A 19,762-nucleotide genomic window follows, 5' to 3' on the forward strand; every position below is an offset into this window, starting at 1 on the left:
CAAGCACCAAACGTGACAATGGGTGGTATGGGCGGTCCAGCTCCGCCCTACCGTGGCATGCAGCCGCAACAAACCGCCCAATATCAGCAACAAATATCGCAACAGCAACGCATGCGACAACAAATGCTTGCTATGCAGCAGCAGCAGCAACAGCAACAGCAGCAACAAGGGCCTCTGGTGCAGCACTTGCAGCGGCAACAGTACCAACAGCCTTATCAGTGATCGCCTTAAATTATGCTAAAATGTGTTAATCCTCTAAATTAGGGCACAGAGCAGATTGTGTTCCTTCCAAATTGAAACAATAATGTCTTCAAAAATATCATAAAAGAAACTTTTACAATTTGTAGCACATTTTTTATTGAATTAACTGAATATTGTCAGTGTATCACTGAAAATAGACGTTCATTTTTATTATTAACAATTAAATGAACGAAAAACAGTTGTTTGATAGATTATTTAATTGTAAGAAAAATTTTCTTTTATACAAATCCCTCCAGTTGGACAGGTATAAATCGTAAAAGAATTTTTTTTTTAATAATAAAAAATACACTTACATTTATGTAGCCTTGTGTATTAGGGATATTAAACTGTATTATTAAATTATTTAAACTAGTTATTAGACATTTAAGGAACATTGTGTATTAGTTCTAATTTCAACAACATAGTATATTTTATTACAAATCATGTAATCATCTGTCATGGTGGCTTTATCTTACCGAGTTGGGCAGACATCATTTTCTCTACATTTAAAAATGATAAGTTAATGTTTTTAGTTGTCACTATAATAAATAAGATTAAATATAAATAGCTAAGAATTTTTGTAAGCAGTGTAGTTTATATTAGTTAATAAATTAGCTTGGATGTAAATAATTAAAGTATAGGAAGTTAATAGGGAAATACATTATTTGTTTTTTTTATGTGTTTTTTTTATAGTTTAGAACTACTGAGTAAACTAATTAATCAAATGTAAAATTCTGTTTATTTATTATTATCCACTGCACTTAATCAGTTTTTTAAATTTGTAAAAAAATAGCATCAATGCGCCCCTATTTACGAAAATCCTTTTTTTTATTTAAACAGGCGCACACGGCCTAAGTAGGCTTACGTAATACCGCTGCCTATGAACACTTTCAATGCCAAAGATACCCGAGTGCGTTGCCGGCTTTTTAAGAATTGGTACGTTCTTCTCTTGAAGGAACCTGAGTCGTGTGGTTCGGAAATACTTAAATAGGGAGGTTTTGGATAGTAGTGCGTGGCAAATACTTCTATAAAATTAAAAACGCTCAGTAATGGATCGATGGACGTCTAGGTGATGCGGGTGAAATTTTGTACTTTGTATCGACATCCAATCCGATACTCAGCTGCTGGTATTTATCCGAAAAACTCCTAACACTCTCCATCATAAATGCGATTGGAAAGTGTTTGGTCATCGACGGTTCAAACAGCTTTTCGTTGAATACGGTCAAGTGGAAGGATGAGGTACTGGGGAACTCCCGCCAAAAGGGGAGAACAGTACGTGCCGAATTTGGGTTTCAATAAACCGAATCAACATTCAAAATTTATTGAACCACGATTAGATATTATAAAACAAAAATAACAACTAAAGAAAGTAAAAGACAAAAACGAATATTAAATGCACAACTGATTACTTATTCACGACTTTTCAACGTTAATAGAAGTATTGTGCTGCTCCACTCTCGTCGAGGCGACACTAAGAGGCTTATTACACTATGCGATATTCAGACTGACTTAGTAAGACTGTCTTAAAATCTAATTAGCAAGCTCGCTATTACACTAGACTGAATACCGCATGCTAACTCATTTTTACTCATTTGCATAGCGTACGTAGTCGGTGACGGATGTCGCCATGTGACTTAAGAAACTACCTTAGAGTAGGAGCTGCCGAGTTTGAATGACTATTAAAATGTTATATTAGTAATTTATATTATTATATGTAATTTAATAGATACTCCATACATTCAATATGGCAATAAAAATGGCATGTCTCGGTACAAATCAAGAACAGAACCAGGCTGGCACACTTTAGTATGTTGTCATTAGAGAATCGTAGAAAATTAATTAAATTTATTGACACATCGTTTGCAGCTAAGATATTCTATAATAAGATTGATTGTCCGAACCTTCTTTCTTAATTTAAGAGTCATGTTTGTTTTTACCAATGTATCAGTGTGTCGAGCGTTGGCTAACTTTATCTATATAAAATAAAAAACATTCCAAAGTACTTTTTTTTCTTGCGAACACGCCATGGTGCACGCGGCCACAGAAAACAAACATGTACAAACGTCTTTGCTCTGCGACTGCCGCGCGCTGACTGAATGATTTAGCGTGCTAAGTCTTATTACACTACACGATATTCAGCAAGTAAGCCAGTAAGCACCGCCGAACCCATTCGGTCGGTCTAATTAGACAGGCTAACTGGCTAACTCTTATTACACTAGGCTGAATCTTAATAAGACTGTCTGAATATCGCGTGGTGTAATAAGCCTTTAAGGGACGCGAGCGCGAGGTTGGACGCTGCGATCGTGCCACCTCGTGTCGCCTCGCCACCTCCGCTTTTTGTCTGTTCAATATTAGTTCTCTTTTAAAGAACAGTGACATTCACAATAGGAATACAAAAATAAGGGAAAACTTTTCCAGCCACTTTACAGGTTACAGAAAATAAATACTTCATATATGGGCCTTAGTATAATCTGCTATAACATGATTCCTAGGAAAAATATTGGAACTGCCTTTCAACAGATTAAAAACACATTTAAAAAGAACATTTGATAAAATTAAAATTAGGGATGCATCGATACGCCTTTTTGCCGATACGATATCGTTGCCGATACTTATATAGAAATATCATCGATACTGATACCAACGCTTATTGAATGAAAATTAAATAAAGGTAAAATATAGCAAGTTTGATTTAAAGTTTTTAATTTATATTATAAAATATAAACGCTAACAATCTTTGAATGGGATTTAAGGTTTAGTTATTAAAATTCAGAATTCAGAGTAATAATTAAAATACAATAAATAACTGTTAATAAATAAAATAAACATTAATAAGATTTTTGTAATTCTGTATTTTATTTAATTTGGTATCGAAAAAATACTACGCGCGATAGCAGTTAAAAGCCAACTAATACAACAAAGAAGCAATACGTCTTTAGCTGGCTCCAGATTCCCATCAAGATTCAAGAGTCAAGACCATCGCCACGAATATTAGCGAGGCGAGTCTGCACAAGTGGTAGCATCCACACTATCGCTTTATTTAACACGTAGAAGTGAAACCTTCAAAAAAGTTTATAATTAATTATAAATAAATTAGACTTTTTCCATTGTGTAGGATTAAACTTTACTTTAAAAATTATTATATTTTAATTAGGGATGCATCCGTTGCCGATACTTATATAGAAATATCGCCAATACCGATATTCAATCCAATCAGCATTCAACGAAAGGCAAATATCGATCATATACTTTAAATAAGCTTTTATTAGAGAGCTTTAGGTTGAGTTTCATTACCAAGGCTCACCGCGAGTTTAGGTTCCGGTATGTCAAAATCGATAAAACTCAAATCTGACACCGGGCTATTCCATTTTAACAGCCATCTTGACAATTGACAATCCATTTGGAAAGTCATAGTCACCATCTACGATTTATGTCAAATATTTAATTACGTCGTCTTTAATCTTTATTTCTTTCTATTCTGTCTCCGTCATTGACCGGCTGCCGACCACGACGCGATTTTCTTTACCACATTGCTGAGAAATAATTGGTAACCTCTTCAATTAATAAACTCTTATACCACTATGGCCGAACCACGTGAAAGAACCTTCCTCATGATTAAACCCGACGGTGTCCAAAGGGGCCTTGTTGGTCAAATTATGGACCGGTTTGAAAAGAAAGGCTTCAAATTGGTAGCATTGAAATTCGTCTGGCCATCGGAGGAGCTTTTGCAGAAACACTACAGTGACCTATCTGCACGTCCCTTCTTCCCTGGACTTGTTAAATATATGAGCTCCGGACCTGTTGTTCCCATGGTCTGGGAAGGCTTAAACGTTGTCAAGACTGGCAGACAAATGCTAGGTGCTACAAATCCTGCTGATTCTCTGCCTGGCACCATCCGTGGGGATCTTTGCGTTGAAGTCGGTCGGAACATTATCCACGGATCTGACAGCGTGGATTCTGCTAACAAAGAAATTGCTCTCTGGTTTACCGAAAAGGAACTTGTTGGATGGACCCCAGCTGCAGAAAAATGGGTTTATGAATAAATATACCTTAATGAAATTCCCAGTTATTGTTAAGCTTGCAATTAATCAAAATATAAATATATTGTAAATTTATCTTTTATTATTAAATCCTTCTCCATTATATTTTCATAAATCAAGACTTGCTTGAATATCTAATATCTATCTATTATACTATTTTGGGGTTAAAATAAAAGTTAGTATGTTTTTGACATTTATTTTAGTTGAAAAATGCTAATTTAAGAGCATCATTTTGATGCAGTATTGTTTCTCTGGATGAGATGATTATTTAATAATTCCCAATATGGACAAGAAATAATTTATAACTTCTCACCCATTACATTATTATGTACCTCTATATCAAAATATTCTAATACTAAATCACAATTTTAAGTCTAGTCTTAAATAACATATATACAGTTCTTCGCATAAAGGGAAAATTTTCCATTATTGGTTTCTTTTACAATAAATTATGCTTTTACTGCTAAATTCAGTAATCAAACTGATTATTGTTCACATAGCCATTTTAAACTTTTGCAAAGTAGACATCACTTCCTTGTAATAAAAGTAAACAATATTGGTAAACGTTTTCTTACATAAGTTGGCAGTGACATTTTCATCAGTATCTTACAAATAATATACTACAGATTTCAATTATTTACATATTGTCTTGAGTACATAATGTTCTTATGTTATTTAATACTATGATAGCGTTGCTATAACTAAAGGAAAATGTTGGGCTCATAGACTCTGTTCAGGACAATGTTCAACTTCCACGGCTGGTTGTGTCGTCTGTGGTTGTTGGTTCGTTGAAATTGTTTGTAGTTGGGTTGCTTGCTGTTCTAATTGATTCTGGTGTATCTTGGATGGTAATGGTGCAGTTTGACCTAGAAAATAAAATAACATTAAAAATACAGGGTCAGCATTAAAATTAATATAGTAATTTATAGAAAACTGCATGTTTTACATACTGACTTTGACCTAATAGGATAAACTGAGAAAATAGTTTACACAACCTTGAACTATTACATAAGGTAAACTTTGATATGCTCTGTCAACTTTCACAGAAAGCAGCCAATGTCTATGTTTTAATTTTATTGATACAGTCAATATTGTTTAAATTGTAGATATTGGTGAAAGAACAGTCTTTCTGATAAAAATATAATGGTGTATCAACTTAAAACTACAAAATAGTTCAGTTGTGCTGCACCCTCTAGCAATAAGCATTAATCTTAAAGCAATCTAATTAGTATTTCTGATACACATAAAAATTTGATTGCTTAATCTTAATTACCATATTTATCGTGGATCCCTCTGTGCCTCTTCAGCGCAAAACGGTCAGCAAAAGCTGCTGTACAGATATCGCACTTGAAAGGTTTTTCCCCAGAGTGCACCTTTGCATGGTTCTTTAGATGAGCTGCCTGACTAAACGCTGAACCACACGTATCACATCTGTTAACAGATAAAAACAATAGAAGTGTTTTAATAAATTATACTATAATAATACTTAGAGTTTTACAAAATTATTATTTTATAGAAGAAAATGTAAGTACAATGAAATAAATAAAATTCAAACTCAGAATACAAAATAAAAATTATTCACATTGTTGTTGTTGTTGATATGTCTAGCTAACAAAATTCATCAGACCTATTATACATTTTTATATGGTCGCTTATGAGTCTATATACACAGTACATGCATATGTATATTTTGCTCATGATATACATTTAGTGGATCAAAAATGTTACAAATTATGGATAAAATTAAAGTCTTACTTGTAAGGTTTCTCCCCAGTGTGAATACGTCGATGGTTCCATAGGGTCGCGTGGCGTGCGAAGCCTTTGTCGCAGACCTAAAAATATCAACACTTATTGGATAAAAATGGACAGGGGTTAATTTATCAATTGCATTATAAAATTTATGTACATGGTGTGTTGTGAAGTGATAGGTTTGTGTTTGCTAGTTTTTTTATAGCAGTCTCTATAATGTTTCTATTGTGATTTATTTCCCAGGAAAAACAAAAACAGTTTTTTTAATCATTATTATAAATAACAATTTTTGTAAGTTTTATAATATGTATATTTTTCATCTGTATAAAGAATAATCAAATTTAAGTATTGCTCCTTCGTTTATACAAAATTTCAATGTTTCACCTGAATTTTAAGCTTGTTAAAGTAAGATGAAGTTTTTATAAACATAGATAGAGATAAGTTTAAAGTAAATTTGAATTATGCAAAATTGTGAAATGAATTAATTGTTCCCCATCTAATGTTTTTAATTTCCATTTGTAGTAATCACACTTTAATCTCATTTGTGTTTCTTGTAAATCACACACACTTATCTAAAGATTTATAAATATCTTATTACCTCGCAGACATATGGCTTTTCTCCGGAATGCGTTCTTTCGTGGTTCTTTAAATGTGGAGATTGTGAAAACTGCATACCGCAAGTATTACATCTGAAAATTATAATAGTTTTAGTGGCGCCATCCCCAAGCATCAAATTTATGATTATTATTAATCATTAAGTGAACTGACTAAGATAAATATATTAAAATAATATATTAAACAAAAGGCTTAGCAAAAGTCAGGGATAGGAACCACTGGAAACAGCTGGGAGAGGCCTATGTGCCACAAAGGCAAGCTGTACAAGAGGACAGCTGTGCAACAAAACCTTCTTAAAGAACTTTTTTTTAAATTATATTTTTGTAAATTTCTCTTGTATTTGTTGAAATAATGGCTTTGAAATTGAAATATATGAAACAACTGTTTGGGAATTATTTGCTTCACATAAAATTTATAATATTATGTAAATAAAGTCCTGATGTGATTTGAGTACTGTAGGATAAATATAAAAAAATATTAAAAGGTTTTAACAATGTTTGTGGCCAAGTTTATCGATATTGTCTTCTTTATTCTATATCTCTAATAGCAGTGAGCAGAAAGTTTTTATTTATTCCTAAAAATGAATTAAACTTTTTTTCTGTTTCTCTTTTTACTCTTATATTTGGAGGTAAGTGTGATTGCCGTACTTTATCAAATTCAATATGTTTGTGATATAGTACAAGTCTCATCTTTGAGTAAGTAGCATATGGTTCAACAACATTCAATATAATCTATTTAGTTACCTATAAGGCTTTTCTCCAGTGTGTATACGAGAATGATTTTTAAGATACACTGCTTTAGCAAATGCAATTCCACAAATGCCACATTTAAAGTTCTTTTCACCAGAATGTAGTTTCTTGTGTGACCATAAAGAAGAATATCGTGAGAATGATCCACCACAAATATTACAATGATATGACTTATCCGGGTTTTGAGGATTATTTTTATTTTTGTTGCCACCTACAAATATTATACCAGAGCCATTACAGTTCTGGCATTTAGTCACTGAGGCTAAGTTTCTTTTTTTTACAGGATGATGTCCCGGCACTGAAAGAAATAGTTCATTTTTTTAACTTTTGAAATTCACTACCCAAAAAAGCTACTTAAAAAAATTAGATTTTTTCAATGCAGAACTATAAAGCCACTTTACCGACATAACTGATATATCATTAGACTTGAGTAGAATTGGCATTATTATACATTTACATTTTTTTTTCACAGTAGACAAAATTTTAAGTAATTGTTTACACTAAGTCTCGAATCTTATCATATGGTCTCAAGTGATGAGACTACATGATAATGAGCAAAAATATATCTGAAATTTAAATCTATGAAGAAGTTGTGTAGTTTTTTTGGCAAATTAAATCATCACGATTTAATTTGCCAAAAAAACTACACAACTTCTTCATAGATTTAAATTTCACATATATTTTTGCTTACATACTATGCCATCATACATAGGCTAAATAGAACTAGGTTCAACTTAAAGATTATTTGATATTAGCGTTTATACATTGGTTAAAAACGTAAGAATTGGCTTACAGTGTTTCTGCTGTTGTTGATTGGACTGTGCAGTTGCTAAAGGGTCTGTAGAGGGCTGCACCCCACTTACTTCATACTTTACATTATCTTCCGCCACAAATATTTGAGCTGTATTCACTGATGGAAAAGAAAAAAGTTTGTAAAATTAATACACTAAAGCAATATTAAAAAGTGTAATTTCAAATAGTAACTTCCTCTATGTATTAGTAATCTCTTTTCATCACAGCAAAAATAAATTGGACAAAAGAGTTCATAAGTCAGAACGGTACTCATTTATTTCATAAATAAATAAATAAATTTTTTATCACTAAGATGGCTAGGTACAATGCCATTTGTATATACTTTTTTTAAGACATTTTACAGTATTGATTATATGCAATATATATTTAAACCTATAAAACAAAGAACAAAAATATTGATATCTTTTATGAGTAAAATATTATATGAATTAATAGTTATTGTGACCGAAGCCAATACAAATGTAAAGACATTTAACTAATAATACAATAATAAATATTTATTAATTAAGACGAACACTGTCTATATTGTATTGTACCATATTGCTTGACCTAAAATATTGCAATATTTTATATTTTCAATGAAGCTATTATAAAGACATACTGGAACTAAACAAAAATTTAAAATGTATATAGGAAAGTTACAAGTACTTATTATAGTAAATTTAAGCATAAATAACTAAATATATTAATTGTTCTTACAGTGGCTTTGTCTGTGTTCAATGTTAACCTGGGCTATACAATTTTCACATCTGATCAGTTTGGGGCCTTTCCGTTTAGGGTTGTTTGGGATCACATTGCCACATGTAATGCATTTCTGTATTTTGTCTATTAAAACAGGTTTTGCTAAAATAAAAATGCATTGTTAATATATAACTATCCACCAACAATATTTTAAAAGTAAAAGTGTTTAATAATTTTATAGAACACAATACTTATAAACTTACTCTCTTAAACATTTAGATACAATAATCCCTATTGAATTGACTAATATAGTTTGTGTCCATAGACTAATAGTAAAATTTTATATAAAAAAATTTAAAAAAAATTAAATGCTGAAATCTTAAAAATCACCAGAAGTGTAAATATTGTGGCTGAAACTAAAGTTAAAATAAAAGGAGAAAATTTGTTTTTTACATGAAATACATGAAACCCAATGAATTATAAACATTAAAAGCTAAATGAAATAAGTTTTAAATTTAACTAATACTTTTAAAAACTATTACAGCAAAGGTGCCTTTCCCTGTTATAAACCTTTAAAATTAAATGAAATAAGTTTTATATTTACCTAATATTTTTAAAAACTATAACAACCAGTTTTGCAGTTTTCTTTTAATCAGAATTTCACAATTAAAAGGATGAGAAAACATTACTCACTATCCTGTATTGGTACATGTTGTTGCTGCTGTTGTTGGTCCCCTGGATCTGAAGATAGTATTTGTATGTGTGGGGGCATTGCAACATCATTAGCAGAACTAACTCCAGTTGTCACTACTGTTATATTATTGTCTGGAATAAGAATTAACAAGATTTCAATTAGGAGCCTCAAATAAATTGATTCTATTGCCATGCTATAGATTACTTTAATGTTTCTTGTGTTAATAGAATGAAAAATATACATTACAGCTTGTATAAAATTTTTAATGTATAGAACTTTTTCAACAACAAAAAAGTAAGAAATAGCAATCACCATCAAATGACAATTCATTTTAAAATGTAGAAGCAGTAAAACTGATCTCCACTTCTACTATTATTAATGGAAAAATATTCATTAAGTTACAAATACCTGTGTCTTGCGTATGTATTCTTTTATGTGCATTCAATAAAGTCAAGTGTCCAAACATTAGACCACAAACATCACACTTGAAACTAATATTAGAAATTGTATTCTGAATTCCATTGGGAGCTATTTGCATTTGGTTCACTAATGCATAGTTGTATGTGGAAAAAGGCTGTGCAATATAGCAAGTTTTATCATCGCCTGTTGTCAGTTGGGCTATATTAACACCCCCAGCTACTGTTCCTGCTCCAGTTGTTGCCCCAGCATTAATTTTACCAATCATGTTAACATTGGTATAACAGAAAGTTGGAAATTCCTTTAAGAAAAAAGGCATTTGAATTTTAAAAAATAGGCATTGTTAAAATTTATTTGTCTTACTGTAAAAAGTCTCATAAACAAGTTTTATTCCTCATTTAATTATATAGTAAGTACCTGCTGGGTTTGCTGTGCCTGTTGCGCGGGTTTTTGTTGAACATTCTCAATATTTTTTCCCTGTGATTTCTGAGCATGTTCTTGATACTGTAAAGCCGGCACAGCTCCAGCTTGTACAGTATTAGTCGTGAACATTTTGAACGGTTTTACATTACCTAGTGAACTTCTCTTAAAACTTGCTAATTAAGGCAGATGGAACTGGAAATAAAATTGTAATTCTTTATCTTATTAAGAGTAACATAAAATATCTAAAACAAAAAGCGCGGTTTTATTTTATTCCTACGCGAGAAACTTCAAAACATACCGTGCGAAGGTAACGGGAAATACCTCTTATCGTTCTACTCTACTCGTAAAAAGCTACGTTCGATGAAAGCGGTGTACATCTCAATAGGAGGTGTCGATTGAAAGAAAAGGATGACGATGAATGTCTATAGACGCGCTTCAAGCATAACACGGACGCCATTGTATAATTACTATTCCTAGTTAAAAAGAGTATTGAATGCTTTTGTTGTATGTAACACACATCAGCATAACCATTCTATATAATCTTACCTTTACAAAAACTTATGTTTATGTTTATCATTTAAAACTATTCAAATAATAAATTTATTGTATTTCTATCTCTCTTTGAAATTTTCAATTCTCCATCTCACTGCGTAAATGAAATGGCGATAGGAAGAAAATGGCGGCCGGCAGTCGAGTGCCACTGCCGAGTACAGATAATTCAATGTTTCACCGTTTACTAGTAAGACAATTGTCAAAGTAAAGGCACCATAAATGAGAGTAAGTAAATCTATGGTTAAATTTAACTTGTGTCCTTTGATTTTTCTAGTTTCTACAATACAATTACATATTTAAATGAATAACGATTGACAAATATTTTTGCAGCAAAATCCGCCAGATCATGCAACGACTTTGTATATAATGGGTTGTTTTATCAGAATAAATTATCAATGTTTATATAATATCTATAAAATTCCTAAAAAATAATAAAGAGAAAATGGTTAGGTCAGGACCTATCAGGTCTAATTAATAATAACTGAAAGGTTCAGGTTCCGCCTCTTGCAGAAAAGTAAAATTGGTTATAAAAGTAAGAAAGCAATTTGCAGCAAAATTTGTTGGGTCTTGTAAACTTTGAACAAAGAATAAAAATTTATGTTTATTATATTACAGTTTATGGACAGAAACCTGTATCATATTAGTTGCAATATTCAGTCTTGGTTATCAGCTTCATTTTATATCCTTAGGCTAACAAATCAGTTTTCTTTTGTTTTTTAAATTATTTATTAATTTTTCTATATTTTTAACATAGAAGCTGTTATTTTATAATAACCAGACAGTTCCACTTATTGAAATAGTATTTGTTCAGTTTAAAAATTAATAATGACAATTACACATATAATTACTAAATTCATTAATAATAAATACACATATTACATTTTGTGAAATCTTCATGGTCATACTTTGAAGGCATAAATAATAAACATTTTATTATAATATTCATTTATCAAATCAAAATAGTAATATATTCTATTAAATAACAAAAGTAAAATGACAAGAATATTTTTTTTCTTTATGTCTTACTTTGTTTTATTAAACAATTCAGGGTGTGTTACCATCCAATCTTTTTTAAATCTTTCTACAGCTTCTGCCACTGAAGTAAATGTTACTGCTGGTATGTCATAGTCTGTTTTATCTTGTTTCATTTGAGCATCACTTTCTGTAAAAAAATAGGTTAGTGTTGTAACTTTGCAAAAGCAGACACATTGTTTTGGTTTACTGGGACTCAAACCCAGGAAATCTTTTGCTGTATTTTATCAGCTTTGTCATGGAGGCAGTCTCTGTAATTTGTAACTACATACTATGTATGGATACAGATGTTATTTGAGTTTTAAAATATTTAACCAAGTATTAAAACTAACCGGTTCCTTCTTTGATCTTTATATAAACATGTTCAGCTTTTATAGTTTTTCTTGATTTTGTCATATATTTAAGATTTCTTTCAGGTAACTTGTCAAATAGTGGATCATTTGTTTGTGCTAAAGGATCATCTTCAAAAAAAATATGTGTTCCTAATGGATTTTCATAGGTACCTGTAAATGAGTATGGAAATCATATAATGTAGGTGTTATATCGTGTAATGTTTGGGCTAGCTAAAAGTTCCTTGGTATGAAAAAGTCGTAAATATTACCTGAGAAAAACGTGTTATCTAACTGAATTAAAGGGTTTTTAGTATCAATACCTAGAACATGAATGTTTCTATATTTTTCTAGTTTAACGCTATCGTCAAATTCAACAAATATGTAATGTTCTTCTTCGTCATCTGATAATTCACAATTCTTGGAAGACATTTCCGTCAATAATATTTTCAACCTGCGTAAGATATAAACAGCACAGACTACATAACATGAACAGTAAAAAATATACCTACTACATTATTATTATCTTTAAAATAATCACATATCTGCGTGCACAGTCTATATAATTCGGAAACTAGACCTACACTTTTTTTTATTGTTGGGAAAAAATTTACTGATTACTGTATGGTGCAATGGACACCTACCAACTAAAACCCAACAGCCCCATCTGTTCGCTATATTCGGGAGGCGCAGTACCAGTTTCCCTTAATCCGAGTCTCCGTCATGAGCATCTGCTATTAGCACAACATCTGAGTTGCCTAATTCGGTGAGGTCACAGTGGAGTACGTGCGTAATCGCGTCGTCGTCTTCCAGGCCTTTTTTTGCGTTGAGGGTCGGCGTCTGGATTACACTCCCTTTCCACATTCTCTTTAAAAACAATATTTTATCCGTCGACTGGAATTGAACTCCAACTACTAGGGTAAGGTAGAAGAACGAAACTGCAGTAGGAGGAAAAAACAGATAGAAGTCTAATATGATCAACACAATTTTCTTTATTGATATAGGCAAAGAGGTTTTTATGACGACATTCTCCTCAGCTTGATGAGATAACATATTTTATTCATGAAGATTTCAGTTTGCGGAAAGAAGCAATCGTATAAATTAAGTGAAGTGTGACGACTCCTTAGAGATAATTGCCCCGCCAATATTATCGCGTTAAGTATATCTTTCTATTTGTCCATTCCTTTTTGGACTATGCATAGGTTGTTGCAGTTTCTTATTCATTATTTGTTTTTAAATAATTTTGGCTAAAAAAAGATTCCCCTTTATTGCAGTGGATGTAAGTAGTAATACCAAACCATCAAAAACAATTATTAAATAAGGTTGATATCATTAGTTGAAAATGTCAGATTTTTATTACATACCATACCTTATAGAATGTGAAGCATTCTTGTTATACCTACCCAAGTGATATAACGGTTTATAAATTTCAATGTCCAAATTATTAATTTTAATTTTGAATCCTTGTCGAATATCATTGATTGAACATAAAAGCAATGGATTACTGATCAGTTATTAATTTGAAATTACATTAGGTACCTACTTACAATTTTTATCTTTATAAGACCCTCGGCAATTGTTGCATCATCTTTCTCTATGACTGATGGTTTCGTTCATTATTATTTAAACTTTTGGAGAAAAACGTTAAACATTGGTCTACCTTCCATTGACTGTGTTCCTGCTATGAGAAAATAAAAATAATCAGTTCCTGCAACTAACTGATTCTTACAACTGACAATGCTATTGCTTGCTTAAGCGTTGACAGCTTCTATATTTAACGGGAAATACTCTAGTTTTCATTAAATATCTAGTTTTATATCATGATCAAATTGATCAACCAAGATACTGTTTGCAAATGCCGTAACCAGATTCTAGTAACTCGATTTAGATTCGAAATACCTCGACCTCTACCAATGTACCTCGTATTAAACAGTAAACTCAATTCAATTCAATTTCAAAAATTCTATATTCAATGTTCAATATAAATTAAAAGTGCTACATGTCCAGTGAACATTAATTCCTGGAATGTTAAACTTATAACTAAACACGTTTTTTTAAAAGCCGTATTGCTTTTTTAAAAAACTTATGAGAAAAAACAGATAAAAACTAAAGTTATAATATTTTGAAATTTAGCATTAATAATGAGGTAAACTATGCAATCTTTAGTTGAGATTTTTGACATATCTAGATTTAACTAAATAATAAATTATAACTAACAATCTAAATAGGGTAGCACCGAGAACAAAAGAGTGGACGGCAAGCAATCATAATAGGAACAGTCACCCGCTAAGGCTAGCGCGAGCATCGATAACGCGACGCACGCGCATTCCGGCTCTATGTCATTGAAAATAAGACCGGAGGTCGCGCGCGACGCGATGACCAATACTCGCGCACCTGCGCAGGCCGTAAAAACAGTAAACTGGTGAAATACTATATTCTTAGCAAAAAATTATTAATCTTTAAATTAATAAAACTTGTCATCAGATATAAATTAATACAGCTTGTAGAACTTCCAGTATCAGTTTATTGTTTATAACTAGCTGATCTGTTGGGTAATAAATATTTTTTACTAGAGATGAAATGATAGAAGTTCGGATGATACCGAGTGGTATGTTTTAATTGCTGAGTGCCAAAATATATTTCTATAGCATATGACTTCTTATGTAAATGTACGTGCAAGGATTTCGAAATTTAAATGAATGAATGACATGATTATGATTGAATTAATTAGGTAAGTATAAGTATTTTTATATTGCTCAAAACTTATGAAATTAATCTAATATTAAGTATAATATAAGATTTCATATTATTTGGTTCAAAAATTTATTGTCGTTTAGGAGTTCTAACACGAGTTAAGCCAACATATTCCTATACAGCCCATTGGTAAAACACTGCTTTTTTAAGTCAATATCCACCAGAGATAATTATTGGCCTTGTGTGGGGGCAAAATAAATCTTAATGGGCCTTTAAAAAGGTATGAATAAATCCATAGGAATCTTAGGTTTCCGTGAAATGAGAAAATTTACACTAAATAAATTCAAAGCCCTCGTTAAACGTAAATTAATCAGTAATCTTTTTTGTAAATTTGACGGATACTTAAATGAACCTAATCCCTGGGATTGATTTGCTCCAGTTATTATGAATCCAAACTTAGCGATCAAATAGAGAGGCGGAAAGATAAACAATACTAAACTACTGATCCTAATCTAACAAACGAAATACAATTTTATTAAATCGAAAAACGCGCACGTTATCGTTCGTATTTCCCGCGCTTTTCCAGTCTCCTAGTTTATAATTTTCCAAGTAGGTACCCTTCTTATCAGATTTGTTGTTTAGGGTATAAGGGTGTAAATTTTTTTGAGAATATCATAACATGAGTTTTAAATTCTTCTTCTTCAGTTTAAAGTGTCAAAGCTGTTCGCGTCTGTAATCTGTATAATTACTAAAAGAAGGTCACTTTGTTTCTACCAATACGTTTCAAACTTACATTTAAAATATTTTTGAATAGATAATTTTTTTTAAATCTATTTTTGTATACATACATAATACTTTCATAAATATATTGCGAGGGAAAGGTAAGTATATTAATTTCCTTGAATTTATCTTTCAGAGATTCACTACATTTTAAATTATAGATTGCACGAATACCTCACTTCTGCAGAATGAAAATAGATTCGACATCAGCAGCATGACCCCATAATAATAAGCCATAAGTAATGAAGCTGTGAAACTAACAAAAATAAACAAGTCAACTTTTTTAACCGCGTAACTTGCAGAACTAAGTCTCTTCGGCAATCCGTTGATATGAGGGGACCATTGAAGTTTTGAATCCATGGTGATTCTAAGAAATACAGTTGTATCATCCAGATTCAATTCCTCATTATTTATAATTGGTTTAGTATCCATAACCCTAGCATTTTTTGAATGATTAGTTATTATTAGTTATATTTTTCATCTACTTTCTTCGAGTTGGGGTAAGCTTTTTCGATTGTTATGAACGAGCCTCCGGACCAGGGGGGCATGGTGCCCTCCGCGGTTGCATTTGTCACAATTTCTAATGAATCCGGTATGGATTCTGACAACTCTTAGCTTCTAAAAGGAACATAAGCGCAGCCATACACAAATTTTGCAAACATTGCAACAAAAGAAAACATAAAAGTAATTCAATAACTTCTAAACCCTTAGACTGTCAATGTAAAGATGAATTTGCTGAGACCACTGCTAATTTGCCTTCACCTGCACTAATACTTCAATACCTGTTCCTTCCACCGGTATTTCTCCTAAATCCAACACACAAATTGGTAGGGCTAGTTATGATGCCAATGACCATGGGCCGTTTGTGGTACATGTGCAGAAAATACAGTCGGCTGATGATAATAGTACAATATTACACCCAGTTGTATTCGGCAGATTAAAAAAAATTATCTATTCAAAAATATTTTAAATGTAAGTTTGAAACATATTGGTAGAAACAAAGTGACCTACTTTTAGTAATTATACAGATGAGAACAGCTTACTTTTGTTTCTTCATATATATTTTCATTTGGTGTCCATAATTTATAGTTAAATAAATTTTTCATTTATCTATTCTGGGTGTTCATAGAACTAATCTGGTTGCAAATACTTGCCCATATAATATTTCATTTCTTTATTAAAGAATATTATAGAAATTTAGTTTTATTCAACAAAACATCACTACTCAATAACTTTGATTAAAATTAGATTTACATCTTCATTTGATTCTTATATTTAAAAAAGAGAGAGATGCTGTTATTTTTTTAAACCTTTAGATTTTATTGACATCAAGTCTTAAGTGAATAAATATTTTTTTAAATTTAATTTTCCCACAGTAAACATATTCATTTAGCTTAAAGCAAGCAAGTGTAATTATAATGATATATTGTGTTAATTCTCATCTATTATTATTAATTTTATCTACGCATAAAGGAAAACTAAAATTTTCTGACATTGTTGTTTATTGACCCTTGTCCCATTACTTTATAAAAATCTTAACCTATTTAAGGTAGTTTGATAGGAAATAGCTGTAATAATATTCAATGATCAAACATACTTAAGGATATTCTTTTCATATTGTTCTCTTCCTTTACTAAAATAAAGTCCTATAAAAGAACTGAGTTAAGTTTTTAAACACTTTCATAGTCGTAAATATTGATTTATTAGGTATTCAAAATTTTATTCTTTTTTGCATTTTATAGTTTTAAAATATTAAAATTGTTTACAATGGCAACACAAAAATAGAAGGTATTTCCAGAAACCAAACAAATAAATGCTTACATCATAGTTATTCACAAGTTTGAGAACATTAAATGCATTATAATGTTCAAAAACAAAAAGGAGAAATATTATGCAATAAAGTAATTTGAGTTATGGTCTTCACCTCCCAGAGAACTCGCTATTTCTTTACTCCAGGAGGCTGTAGTGGTAGGCCACGTTCTTTCCCACGTAGTTTTATGCCAATTGCCCGCTCAATTTTGCCAAGTACAATATTATTTGGTATTCCACGGCCTGCTTCGTAGTCATTAACAATTTGTGGTTTTTCGCAAATTTTTGTAGCCAGATCTTTTTGACTCATGCCCTTTGATTGTCGGCCTTGCATTATCAACTTTCCAAGATCTAATGGAATTTTATCGTGTCGCAATTCCTCTGTTTCTCTATCCAGTTTAGCTGTATTTTTTGTAGTGCCATGCTGTTTATTTGTACCCGCACCATATTTTTGTTGAGTATCTACTGGTATTCCTTGACGTCTTGCTGCATTTACAGCTTGTTCAGTCTTTAAAGCTGATGCCTTTGGGGGCTTCTTGCGTAAGATGGTAACAGTGTCCCAATCCGACATTTTATTTAGTAGAATGTGCGTTTTACTTAAATTTAGGATAGGCTTTTTTCACTTTTCACAATATCAGAAATAGTTATGCAGACCTTAATAAAATGTGCTTGATTTTGTCATTACTTGACAATTTGAAAGACAGACTGCTAAAGGGAACCATAGACTTATTTTTACATAATATTTATGCATACCTCAGAAATTTATTAATATTAAAAGTTATTTAACTGTGCTGAATATTTTTGTAAAATATGCTTGAAATTGTTTGTTTTTTATTAATTTAATAATGAAACCTGCCATTATGTTATGCTTATCGCCAAACGCTTCGGCCTAACCATATAGACTGTCAAGTATAAGTTGGCGTTCCAGTGGCGGCGCCTCCTACAACCCTCTGTGTTGCCACTTTTTTTGTTTAGTTTGGATTGATGGATATTCTTAGATATTACATTAAAGGTAAATAAAAAACTTAATAACAAAAAATTATTTTTTATAGTAATTATGGTCTGTTAGAGGCATTATTCCTTCCATGAATTCTTCAGAGTCATCTGTGTCAGAAGAATCTGAGTCGCTGCTATTCAAATCAATTAAAAATGGTTCCATTACTGTTTCAAGGCGGTTGTCTGTCATACGATAATTATTTTCAACATTTATAACGTGATTACAGTGTTTCTGCCATTCTTCAGCAGTTATTTTGGAAAATGCACTATGGATTCTCTGTTCCATGTTTTCAGAGAGGCCAGTAACATTTGTGTCTGCAAATATTCTTTTGAACGAACTCCAAATGAATTCTATTGCATTAAAGTCACAATGATAAGGCGGAAGTCTTACAGCCTTATGACCATGTTTCTTTAATATTTCATCAATTAAGTAGACATTCTCCTGATTGATTGTTTTTATAATTTCATACAATTCTGCTTTTTTCATGGTTTCCAAGTATGAAAGATTGTTTTTTTTTATGAAATCTTGCATCTCTTGTTTCTTACTGTTCATTGCCACGCGTTTATTTATTTTAATACAGTGATATGACGCATTGTCCATCACTATTAATGAATTGGGCTCTAAGTTTGGGATAAGCTTTTCTTGTAGCCATTTACTGAAGTTATCTCCATTCATCTCGTCGTGATAATCTCCACTTTTGGTCTTAGATTTGAAACACAAAAGACTATTGGGGATAAAACCTTTCTCACTTCCGGCATTCACTATGATCCATCTCTGACCTTCTGAGACTTCTGTAAGGACACCTTCAGTTTCCTCAGACTGCCAACATTTTTTAACTTTATAGCCAGGGTGTAAATAAGTCTCGTCCAAATAAACGATTGGCCTCGGATTGTCACTCCTTCTATTATTGTCTATTTCTCGTAAAAATCTTGATCGCCAGGCAACAACATCATATCGCTCCATGAGAACCATCCTTTTGGATTTATTCTTTTTATAACTAAATCCCAACTTGTGTAGTATTTTTCTGAGAGATTCTATACTACCCTTGAAATTGATGTCTGCCTTTAGATCACAATGTAATTTTCTGAGAGTAGGGACGGAATTATTTAAATAATAAGATTGGATTTTGCGTCTAATAACACAAAGAT

General features: G+C 31.6%; 4 protein-coding genes across 10 annotated transcripts in view; 2 read left to right on the plus strand and 2 right to left on the minus strand.

The window, feature by feature from the left end:
• Positions 1–891, plus strand: part of LOC111001185 (mediator of RNA polymerase II transcription subunit 12) — a 28,179-nt gene extending 27,288 nt beyond the window's left edge. For all 5 annotated transcript variants that reach the window (XM_045630313.1, XM_045630315.1, XM_045630317.1 and 2 more), the window contains one exon: positions 1–891. In XM_045630313.1, coding sequence (XP_045486269.1) covers positions 1–222 — 222 coding nt within the window. In that variant the 3' untranslated portion in view covers positions 223–891.
• Positions 892–3,693: 2,802 nt separating this feature from the next.
• On the plus strand, positions 3,694–4,351 carry LOC111001181 (nucleoside diphosphate kinase). Its single transcript, XM_022270945.2, has one exon. The coding sequence runs from the start codon at positions 3,822–3,824 to the stop codon at positions 4,281–4,283; it is 462 nt and encodes a 153-aa protein (XP_022126637.1). The 5' UTR covers positions 3,694–3,821; the 3' UTR covers positions 4,284–4,351.
• A 111-nt stretch (positions 4,352–4,462) lies between these two features.
• Positions 4,463–12,126, minus strand: LOC111001191 (zinc finger protein 665). Of its 3 annotated transcripts, none has more exons than XM_022270962.2 (11): positions 12,000–12,126; positions 10,416–10,613; positions 9,990–10,299; positions 9,581–9,712; positions 8,906–9,049; positions 8,187–8,303; positions 7,388–7,691; positions 6,628–6,718; positions 6,036–6,112; positions 5,554–5,711; positions 4,463–5,146 (listed from the first exon to the last, which is right to left on the minus strand). In XM_022270962.2, exons 2-11 carry the CDS (start codon positions 10,548–10,550, stop codon positions 5,001–5,003), a joined length of 1,614 nt encoding a protein of 537 aa, XP_022126654.1. In that variant the 5' UTR covers positions 10,551–10,613; positions 12,000–12,126; the 3' UTR covers positions 4,463–5,000. The 3 variants fall into 3 exon arrangements, with proteins under 3 accessions (XP_022126654.1, XP_022126652.1, XP_022126653.1); XM_022270960.2 differs by lacking the exon at positions 12,000–12,126 and adding an exon at positions 10,968–11,127; XM_022270961.2 differs by lacking the exon at positions 12,000–12,126 and adding an exon at positions 10,720–10,896.
• Positions 12,127–17,292: 5,166 nt separating this feature from the next.
• On the minus strand, positions 17,293–18,317 carry LOC111001193 (endothelial differentiation-related factor 1 homolog). Its single transcript, XM_022270964.2, has one exon. The coding sequence runs from the start codon at positions 18,186–18,188 to the stop codon at positions 17,748–17,750; it is 441 nt and encodes a 146-aa protein (XP_022126656.1). The 5' UTR covers positions 18,189–18,317; the 3' UTR covers positions 17,293–17,747.
• Positions 18,318–19,762: the final 1,445 nt, after the last annotated feature.

Source organism: Pieris rapae, chromosome 12, assembly GCF_905147795.1.
Source record: "Pieris rapae chromosome 12, ilPieRapa1.1, whole genome shotgun sequence".
NCBI classification, from domain to species: domain Eukaryota; kingdom Metazoa; phylum Arthropoda; class Insecta; order Lepidoptera; family Pieridae; genus Pieris; species Pieris rapae.